Source organism: Pongo abelii, chromosome 3 (genome assembly GCF_028885655.2).
Source record: "Pongo abelii isolate AG06213 chromosome 3, NHGRI_mPonAbe1-v2.0_pri, whole genome shotgun sequence".
Classification (NCBI taxonomy): domain Eukaryota; kingdom Metazoa; phylum Chordata; class Mammalia; order Primates; family Hominidae; genus Pongo; species Pongo abelii.
The window spans coordinates 131,521,586-131,533,114 of NC_071988.2; the positions used below are offsets into that span (position 1 = coordinate 131,521,586).

General features: G+C 36.0%; 1 protein-coding gene across 2 annotated transcripts in view; it reads right to left on the reverse strand.

Annotated features, from left to right (window-relative positions):
• The window catches only part of CFI (complement factor I), a 60,430-nt gene extending 49,407 nt beyond the window's left edge, over positions 1 to 11,023 (reverse strand). Inside the window, exon 1 of one of the 2 annotated variants that reach the window (XM_024245668.3) lies at positions 10,789 to 11,023. In XM_024245668.3, the coding sequence (XP_024101436.2) occupies positions 10,789 to 10,845 (57 nt within the window). In that variant the 5' untranslated portion in view covers positions 10,846 to 11,023. 2 annotated transcript variants of the gene reach the window in all.
• Positions 11,024 to 11,529: the final 506 nt, after the last annotated feature.

The window sequence follows — 11,529 nt, forward strand, 5'->3', positions numbered from 1 at the left end:
TTTTGGACTTTTTAATAGTGCCATTCTGACTGGTGTGAGATGGTATTTCATTGTGGTTTTAATTTGCATTTATCCAATGATCACTGATGTTGGGCTTTTTTTCATATGATTGTTGCTGCATATAAGTCTTCTTTTGAAAAGTATCTGTTCATGTCCTTTGTCTACTTTTTAATGGGTTGCTTTTTTCTTGTAAATTTAAGTTCCTTATAGATACTAGATATTAGACCTTTGTCAGATGCATAATTTGCGAACATTTTCTCCCATCTGTAGGGTGTCTGTTCACTCTGTTGATAATTTATTTTGCTGTGCAGAAGCTCTTTAGTTTAATTAGATCCCATTTGTCAATTTTTGCTTTGTTGTGATTGCTTTTGGTGTCTTCGCCATGAAATCTTTGCTCATTCCTATGTCCAGAATAGTATTGCCTAGGTTGTCTTCCAGGGTTTTAATAGTTTTGGGTTTTACATTTAATTCTTTAATCTATCTTGAGTTAATTTTTGTATATGGTCTAAGGAAGGGGTTCAGTTTCAATTTTCTGCATATGGATAGCCAGTTATCCCAGCATCATTTATTGAATAGGGAGTCCTTTCCCCATTGCTTCTTTTTGTCAGATTTGTAGAAGATCAGATACTTGTAAGAGTGCAGCCTTATTTCTGGGTCCTCTATTCTTTTTTAATGTAGGCATTTACTGCTATACATTTATATTTGATAACTGCTTTCGCTGCATATCATATGTTTTGGTATGTTGTGTTTTGTTTTCATTTATCTCTAAGTATTCACAATTTCCCTTGTGATTTCTTCTTTGACCACTGGTTGCTTAAGAATGTGTTGTTTAATTTCCACATATTTGTAAATTTTCTAATTTTCTTTCTGTTATTGGTTTCCAGCCTTATTCCACTGTGGTTAGAGAAGCTACTCTGTATAATTTCAATATTTGTAAAATTTATTAAGACTCATTTTGTGACAAGTCCTATACGGTCTATCTTAGAAATTGTTCCATGTGCGCTTGAGAAAAATGTGTATTCTGCTATTATTGAGTGCAGAGTTCTACATATGTCTAGTTATTAGGTCTACTGGGCTTATAGTGCTGTTCAAGTTCTCTATTCCTTATTGACCTTCTATTCATTACAGAAAGTGGAGTATTGAAGCTTCCAACTATTATTATATTATTGTCTATTTCTGGTCAGGCACAGTGACTCACGCCTATAATCCCAGCACTTTGGGAGGCCAAGGGCAGATCACCTGAGGTCAGGAGTTCAAGACCAGCCTGGACAACATGGTGAAACCCTGTCTCTACGAAAAATACAAAAATTAGGCATGGTGGTGCACTCCTGTAATCCCAACTGCTTGGGAGGCTGAGGCATGAGAATCAGTTGAACCAGTTGCAGTGAGCCGAGATCATGCCACTGCATTCCAGCCTGGATGACTCCATCTCAAAAACAAAAACAAAAACAAAAAAACCCCCCCAAAACAAGAATTGTCTATTTCTCTCTTTTATTCTGTCACTTTTCATTCATATCTTTTGGGGCTCTATTGTTTAGTGTATAATATTCATAATTGTTATATATTCCTGAAGAATTGACCCTTTCATTAATATATCATGTAATTTATCTCTTGTAACGGTTTTTGACTTAAGGTCTATTTTGTCTGGTATTAGTATAGCCACTTTAGCTCTTTTTTGGTTGTTATTTGCACATAATATCTTTTCCATCCTTTATTTCTTTGGACCTAAAGGGAGCCTCCTTAGACAGCATATAGTTGGATAATAATTAAAAAAAACTGATTCTGCCAATCTCTGCCTTTTTATATTAGAATTTAATCCACTTCCATTTAAAGTAATTGCTGATAAGAAAGGACTTACTCTTCTATTTGCTATTTGTTTATTGTATGTCTTATACCTTTTTTGTTTCTCATTTCTCCATTACTGCCCTTTTTGTGTTTAGTTGATTTTTTCATAGTCAACTATTTTGGTTCCCTCTTTATTTCCTTCTGTGTATATATTTTTAGATATTTTCTTTTTGGGTACCATGGAGATTACAATTAATAGTGATTAAATTTATAGTAATCTAGTTTGAATTGATAACTTGGCTTTGAGAGCATACAAAACTCTGTTCCTATACTGCTCCATCTGTTCCTTTATGTTGTTATTGTCATGTTACATCTTTATATATTGTGCACTGTTAACATAGAATTATAATCATTTTATATAGTTGTCTTTTAACTCATGTGGGAAAGGAAAAGAAGGGATACAAAACCAAAATAATATAATACTGGCTTTTATATTTACCTATGTAGCTACCTTTACTGGAGTTCTTTATTTCTTCATATTACTTCAAGTAACTGCCAAATGTCCTTTCACTGCAGTATGCAGGGTTCTCTGACTTGTACTGTATTTCTTTATTTTAATTTAATTTTATTTTAGAGATGATCTCACTCTGTTGCCCAGGTTTGAATGAAGTGGTGTAGTCAGAGCTCACTGCAGTTTTGAACTCCTGAGCTCAAGTGATTCTCCCACCTCAGCCTCCCGAGTAGCTGAGACTACAGATACATGCCACTACACCTCACTAATTTTATTTTTTAGAGAGATGGGCTCCTGCTGTGTTTTCCAGGATAGTCTTGAACTCCTGGGCTTAAGCAGTCCTCCTGCCTCATTCCCCTAAAGTGCTGGGATTATAGGCAATGAGCCACCACATCCAGCCACTTGTAGTGCATTTCCTGTAGGACAGGTCTATTAGTAGCTAACTCCTTCAGCCTCTATTTATCTGTGAATTTCTTCATTTCTCCTTCATTTGTGAAGGATAGTTTTGCCAGATACAGAATTCTTGGTTGACAGTTTTTTTACTTTCAACAAATAAAATTTTCATCTGGCCTCCATGGTTTCTGATGAGAAAGCTGCTGCTAATCTTACAGAATCTCATGACTATGTTGTTTTCAAGACTTTCTTCATCCTTGGTTTTGACAATTTGATTATAATGTGCCTTGGTTTGGACCTTTTTGTGTTTATCCTTCTTGGATTGCATTGAGCTTTTTGAATGTGGACAGCCATGCATTTGATCAAATGTAGAAATTTTTCAGCCATTATTTCTTCATACATTCTCTATTACTTTCTTATTTTCTCCTTCTGGGATTCCATTATATATATTTTGGTACGCTTTATGGTGTCACACGAGTCTCATAGGCTCTGTTCATTCTTTGTCATCCTTTTTTCTTTCTGCTTCTCATACTGGATAATTAATTAAATGGACTGATCTTCAAGTTTGTTGACTATTTCTTCTGCCTGCTCAAATCTTCTACTGAAACCTATTAGAAAATTTTTCATGTTTGTTATTGTGCTTTTCAACTCCAGAAGTTTTGTCTAGTTCCTTTTTAAAATTTCTATTTGTTGGCCAGTCACGGTGGCTCATAACTGTAATCTCAGCACTTTGGGAGGGTAAGGTGGGTGGATCACTTGAGGTTCAGGAGTTCAAAACCAGCCTGGCCAACATGGTGAAACCCCATCTTTACTAAAAATACAAAAATTAGCTGGGCGTGGTGGTGGGCACCTGTAATTCCAGCTATTCAGGGGGCTGAGGCATGAGAATTGCTTGAACCTGGGAGGCAGAGGTTGCAGTGAGCCAAGATTGTGCCACTGTACTCCAGCTTGGGTGACAGAGCAAGACTCTGTCTCCAAAAAAATTCTATTTATTTATTAATATTCTATATTTGTTTATACATTATTATCAGGGTTTCCTGTAGCTCTGAGCACATTTAAGACAGTTGAAGAGTGTGACATTGGCAAGATGGTGGAACAAAATGTCTCAGCACATGTCTTCCCACAGAAACACCAATGTAACAACCATCTACAAATAAAAATACCTTTTTGAGAGCTCCAGGATCAAGGTAAGAGGTTACAGCATGCAAGTGGAACAAAGATATGAGAAAATATTGAAAGGATAAGAAAACAAATTTCACTTTATAGAGTTACCCTTTACCCTACACAGCATACACGATGCTGAAAGAGATTCCTTTGAATCATGAGCTCTCTTGTGGGGGAAAAAGAGAGCAACCCTGCCCCTGGACACTGGCATCAAGACTGTCCACCCATGCAGTGATGGTGGCACCAGGCCTGTCCGTGGACCACAGCACCGGGCCCACTGGTAGACCCAGGCACCAGGCCCACCCACAATGGTGTCAAGCAACAAGCCATTCACACGGGCCTTGACAGCTGGCCCACCCAGAATCTCTGGCTGACTGATTTGTGAAAGGCTTTTTCTGCCAAAGTCAGTCTGTGAAGACTGAAAGAGGTGGCTGCTTCTTCAAACATCCAGACATTAATACAGGCTACAAGGATTATGAAGGAAAAAGACACTATCCAAGGAGCAAATAAAGCTCCAATAAGTGACTCTAAAGAATTGGAGGCCTACAAATTGCTTGACAAAGAATTCAAAGTAACATCTTAAAGAAGCTCAAAGAGCTATAAAAGAACACAGATAAACAACTACACAAAATTAGGGGAAAATAATTCATGAGCAAAATGAGATATTCAACAAACATAAACCATAAAAAAGAACCAAAGAGAAATTTTGGAGGTGAAAAGAATACAATAAAGGAACTGAAAAATTCAGTAGAGAGCTCAAACACCATACTTAGTCAAACAGAAGAAAGAATTAGTGAACTCAAAGACAGGTTATTTGAAATTATATGGTCAGAGGAACAAAATGAAAAAAAGAATTAAAAAGTATAAAGAAAGACTACAGGACTTGTGGGATACCATCAAGCAAACCAATGTATGCATTATGTTATTTACAGAAGGAGAAGAGAAAGGGAAAAGGAAAGAAAGCTTATTTAAATTAACAATGCCTGAAAATATCTCAAATCTAGGGAAGGAAATGGACATCTGGATTCATGAGGACCAAAAGGATCACAGAGATATCGAACCTAAAAAGGTCTAGACTGAGACACGTTATAATCAAATTGTCAAATGTCAAAGACAAAAAGACAATTTTGAAAGAACAAGAAAAGCAACTTGTCATATACAAAAAAACCCCTATAAAACTATCAGTAGATTTATTCTTCAATTTTCTTCTTCTTCAGAAACATTGCAAGCCAGGAAAGAGTGGGATAATATATTCAAAGTGTCAAAACGAAGAAACAAAAAACCCCCAAACCACTGCCAACCAAGAATATTGCACCCAGAAAAACTATCCTCTAAAAATGAAAGAGAGATAAAGACTTTCCCCAATTAATCAAAACAGGAAATACATCACCTGCCTTACAAGAAATGATAAAAGGTTTTATTCAAGTTGAAATGAAAAGATGATAAACAGCAACATTAAAGCTGCAGGATACAAAATCAACATACAAAAATCAGTGGTGTTTCTATACATCAATAATGAACTGTCCTAGAAAGAATTTAAGAAAACCATCTCAGGCCAAGTGCAGCAGCTCATGCCTATATCCCAGTGCTTTGAGAGGCCACGGTGGGAGGATCCTTTGAGTCCAGGAGTTTGAGACTAGTCTGGGCAACATAGCAAGGTCCCATCACTACAAAAAATAAAATTAGTTGGCATGGTAGTGCACACCTTTGGTCACAGTTACTTGAGAGGCTGGGGTAGGAGGGTAGCTTGAGCAAAGGAGGTGAAGTCTGCAGTGGGCTATAATTTGCCATTGCATTCCCACCTGGGCAACAGTGCAAAACCCTGTTTTTAACAAAACAAAACAATCTCATTTACGATAGCAGTTAAAAGAATAAAGCACTTAGAAATAAATTTAACCAACAAGGTGAAAAACTCGTACCCTGAAGACTGTAAAACACTGATGAAAGAAATTAAAGTAGGCACAAAGAAATGGCAAGACAACTCACATTCCTTCACTGAAAGAATTAATATTGTTAAATGTTTATACTATTACAAATAATCTACAGATTCGATACAATCCCTACCAAAATTGCAAAGGCATTTTTTTACAGAAATAGATAATATAATCCTAAAATTTATATGGAATTTCAAAAGACACAAAATAGCCAAAACAATTTTTTGAGCAAGAAGAACAAAGCCAGAGGCATCATGCTTCCTGATTTCAAAAAATATCACAAAACTGCAGTAATCAAAACAATATGGTACTCTCATAAAAACAGACATATAGATTCCTGGAACAAAGTAGAAAGTTCAGAGATAAACCCATGCATAGATAGTCAACTGCTATTCAACAAGGGAGCCAAGAATGTACAATGGGTGAAGAATAGTCTTTTCAATAAGTGGTAATGGGAAAACTGGAAATCCACATGCAAAAAATGAAATTGCACCCTTATATTACCCCATACACAGAAATCAACTCAAAATGGATTAAAGACTTACACATACACCTGAAATCATAAAACTTTTAGAATAAAACATAAGGGATAAGCTTCCTGACATTAGTCTTGGCAATAATATCTTGACTATGATGACAAAAGCACAGGCAACAAAAGCAAAAACAGACAAGCGGGACTACATCAAGCTAAAAACCTTCTGTACGGCAAAATGAAAAGACAACATATACAATGGAAGAAATATTTGCGAACTATACATCTGGTAAGAAGTTAATATCTATCTAAAATACATAGGGAATTCCTACAACTCAAAAGCCAAGAACCAAATAGTCTACTTTAAAAAGTGGACAAAGGAGCTGAATAGACATTTCTTCAAATAAAATAAGTAAATGGTCAATAGGTATTTGAAAAGGTGTTTAATATCACTGACCATTAGGGAAATGAAAATCAAAATCACACACCAGTTAGGATGGTTATTGTCAAAATAACCAAAGGTAATAAATGTAGCTGAGGATATGGAGAAAGGGAAATTCTTCTACAGTTGTGGAAAAATTGATAAAGAAAATGTGGTATATACATGCAATGAAATATTATTTGGCCTTAAAAAAGAAGGAAATCCTGCCATTTGTGACAATATGGATAAACCTAGAGGACATTAATCTAAGTGAAACAAGGCAGGGACCGGAGGATAAATACCACATAATACCACTTATATTAGGAATCTAAGATAGTCAAACTCATGGAACCAGAGAGTGGGATGGTGGTTGCCAAGGACTGGGTGAGGGGGAAACAGGGAAGTATTAGCCAAAGGTCAAGATGTATAATTCTTAGAGATCTATGCTACAGAATAGTGCCTATTGTTCATAATACTGTGTTGTATACTTAAAAATTTGCTAAGAGCATAATTTCTTTGTCAAGAGTTGTTATATGCACACACAAAATAATAAATAAAGAGGGTGAGAGGAAACTTTTGGAAGTGGTGAATACGTTTATGGCATATGTTGTGATATTTTCACAGACATATACTAATCTCCAAACTCAAACTCACCAAGTTATGTACACTAAATATGTATAGTTCATATGTCAATCATAACTCAATAGAGTGTTTTCTTTTTAAAAAAAGACCATTAAGTCTTTGTTTAGTGAGTCCAAAGTTTGTGGTTCTTCTGGAACAGATTATGTTCATTTCTTCTGTAAATGGTCCATACTTTCTCATATCTTTGCATGCATCATAATTTTTCGTTGAAAATTTTTGGTTGACACTTTGACTCTTATAGTAACTCTTGAAATCAGACTCTTCCTTCTGCTTGGGGTTTGTTTTGGTTGGCTGGGGTTTGTTTTGGTTGCTTGGTGTTTGTTTGATGACTTTTCTAAACTACTTTTGGCAAGTCTATTCTTTATCACATGTGGTCTTTGAAGTCTCTTCCTTTGACTTATATTCAGCTAGTATTTAGACAGAGATTTCCTTCAATGCAAGAGGAGAGAGAGAGAAGAAAAAGAAACCCAGAAAAACAAATCAAAATCTCAAAATCTCTCCCAGTCTTTGCAGATTGGTTCTGTCCTGGGCACTCACTCATCCAGGCCATTTGCAACTCTACCTTAGCCTTCACTTCATACTTGCACTGAACTTAGACAACCACCAGAGGTGCAGGCTCAGAGTCTTCTGAGGTCTTTCTGAGCATGTATCCTGCCCTGAGCATGTATGGGGCTTCCTAAACTCCCTAATACACACAGGCACTTTTGAATGCCCTAATTTTCCATAGCATCTTAGTTTTTCCCCATGCTTTGGTGCTCTGTTGTGTGCCTCCACTGTAATCCTTTGCCCCAGACAGCTGAGATTGCTCATTAATCTTACAATGTCTGTGCTTTGTAATACTAATGCTTTTCTGCTCTGAGTTCTGAGTTAGGTGAAACCAAGACAAGTGCCTGGGGTCTGTCCTGCAGGAAGGTCTTAGGATAGAAAAGACAAACACATTATTTTTGAATAAGGTCTTCTCTGTTCTTTCCAGTGCTAGGGAACAGGGTCCCTCCCTGAGTGAGAAACGTACATAGTCAGTGGTTGCTGCTCCTAACCAGAGTTAGGAGAATTTCTTCCATATTAGATAGACAGATTTATATACTTTCCCATGGAAGATTAAGGAACTGAAATCTAAGATACATGAATAAATTATAAGTGGAAAGGCCACTTAGTGGTTGGTTTACAACAGTATTATAAGTGATAGGGTGATAGAAGTGTGGTAAGTGATTAGGATAATATTCTGCATAGTAAGAGAAACAGTTTGTATTTTAGAAGAAAATTGCTTTAACATTTGCAAACTAAGGTAATGAGAATACAGTGAATTTCAAAATGCCTTTTTAATGACAATGTGTGAACTTGTTTTAATAAACCAAAATTTGTTGTTATTGTGTTAAGGCTATTTTATGTACACAGATATCCTTCAAGACCACTGCCAAATCAGGGAGGGTATGGGGCAAGGACACAAAGGACAGACACACAAAATGCCACAAAGCTTTCCTACCATTTTTAGTTGCCTGTTCCTTCATTCAACATTTTCTTAGGTGCTATAAATCTTTGACTGTTTTGCAGAGTTCTAAATAAAGTTGGTTCTGACAGCTTCCCTTTGGTTTTTGTGGAAGTGGATTTTTGGTTTTTGGTTTTGGTGGATCTGCCTACTCTGCCATTTCCGCTGACATCACTTGCACTGCATACCCTCCTGTGTGCCACCCTTGTTTCCAGGATGTTGTCATTCTGCTTAACATTACTCCAGTTCTTTCTCTCTAAAATGCCACCCATATATGCCTGAGTTTGTAATAAAATTTTAGGGTAAAATAAAATTTAGGGTATCAGTTGGTGATTATGTCACAGCACAATTATAGTAGGTAATCATGTCGACTGAAACATTTGGCTTCTCTGTTGTTTTTTTTTTTTTTTTTTTTTTGAGACAGGATCTTGCTGTGTCACCCAGGCTGGAATACAGTGGCATGATCAGAGCTCCCCGCAGCCTCAAACTCCTGGGCTCAAGCAATCCTCTTGCCTCAGCCTCCCAAAGTACTGGGATTACATGCATGAACCCCCACACCTGGCCAGCTTCCTTGTTGTTGAACATCCTTTGGTTATTCCTCCCATCAGAAGGCCCCAGCAAACACTCCCACTGTGCTATGGGTTTCTTTTTCATCTTTTCTGAATCCCCTAGTTTCCTTGTCTGAGTAGGTTCAGTAAAACCGAAAACAGAAAATAGAATCACCAGTAATCTTATTAGCCAATGATAGCAACTATTAACTGTTTGATACATATACTGTAAGATCTTTTAGTCATATATAAAAGTAGGTATAAGTATGCATTTATATATATGCATATAAACACACACATGTGTGTGGGTGTTTTTCTTCAATAAAAATAAAATTGTAGTAAGGGCTTTTTATTTAGATAAATATGTCATTTCAATGGCTACGTAATAGTTCAATTTTGGATATATGATAATTTAACCAGTGTCTTATTAATAAGCATTTAGTTATTTCCATTTATTCTCTATTATAAACATTGCAATGATGATGGCAACTATTTTAGAAGTTACAAGAATCTTAAAGTGTGTTTTCTTAAGTAGTTTTCTTTAAATATTTTCTTCTACAAGCTGGCACTAAGACATGATAGTTTTGGATTGCCACCAAAGTTGGCAATCATCAATAAGTATCCAAAATGTTTTAAACAATTTTCACCTTAATAGATGACACCCTAACTTCAATAAAACATGTCATTTCAGTTTCGAGTTCCTTTGTAGCCCACAAAGCCTTCATTCTGATCAAATGGATTCATTTATTTGGAGGGGTCTAGTGCATTGCTGCCTTCCTATGGTAGCACTTGCTGCTTTTCCTGGCTAAAGAAGCTGGAAATCACTCCTCTTTCTCACCACTGATCACATGTAATACAGAATTAAAGGTTCAGCTCAAATCCTACTTGATCTATAATCTCTTCGTGACCTCTCAGCATGAAGTGATTTGTCCTCTCATTAAAGACCTTTACCACATATTTGTATCACTTTTGACAATTAAATATATACTGTCTTGTAACTTGCACTTTTGTGTTTTCAGATGTTTCAAATTTGCTTGTTATTTCCCCTTTCTACAACTATAGAGTGTACTAAGAGGCTGTTGAAGGAAGAGATCAGTCTCACTGTCTTCCTAGCACTGTACCTCACACACAGGAGGAGCCTGGTAAATATTTTTGATTTACTACAATTACAGTAAATCGCAGCCTTGTATTAGTAAAACTCTTGTTCAGTTCAATGCCTTTGCATATATAAGCACATAAAAAGAACTATTTTAAAAAATGACTTTTATCAAGATGTTAACATAAAACATTTGTTGCTGACTATAGGGTAGCATTGTTGTAACTGAACTATGTAATATTTAAATAAAAATTATATATTTAAGATTATTTTCTATATTTTTACAACCTTTTAATTATCAATTAAAATTGTTTGCATAAAGGTTGAATTACTTACCTTGCAAAAACTTAAGTGGAAGCACAGAAATAACAGGAAAACATGAAGAAGCTTCATGTTGGAGGTGTTCGGGGTCTTTGTCTCTGCTGAGAACTCTTTTCCACCCCAGGTATTCTTTTGAAATTTAATTTTTAACCTCTGAAAAAATATTTCAAAAGAACAAACCTCCTAAAGAGCTTTGTACTTTTGAACTCTGAAAGAATCTGGCTGAAATCCAGGGAGATTTACCGTAACTGAAACCAAAAAATGGCCTTCCCATTAAAGAGCTGAGGGAGGTGACCAATAGGAACTTGTTTCCACCAGAAGAGACTGATTTCCTCCCACCCTGTTAATTGCAATGACTCAATTCTGTATTCCAGGGAAGACAGAAATAATACTGGAAGCAATTTTTTTTTGTACAATAAAAATATAAATTTTTAAACTTAAGGTTGAAGACTAGGAGACAGTAAGAATAAAAGTAGACCACAGCGAAGGCTGCAAAATACATTTAAAACTCTAGAAACCAGCTTCTTTACCATGCATTTGTTGTGCTGTGATCAAATTGTATTTTTGGAGTACAAGAAATTTTAAAAACAAGTATTCTTGTGCCAGTACCAACTATCATGCAGGATTTATCTATTTATGAAATAAATCTGTGATAGCAGAAATGCTGACACAGTTGGGTTCATCAGAAGCAGACTTGAGACAGTGAGCGTGGGGTACAAGTATTTGTTAGGGATCGATACCCATACAAGGAAGGGA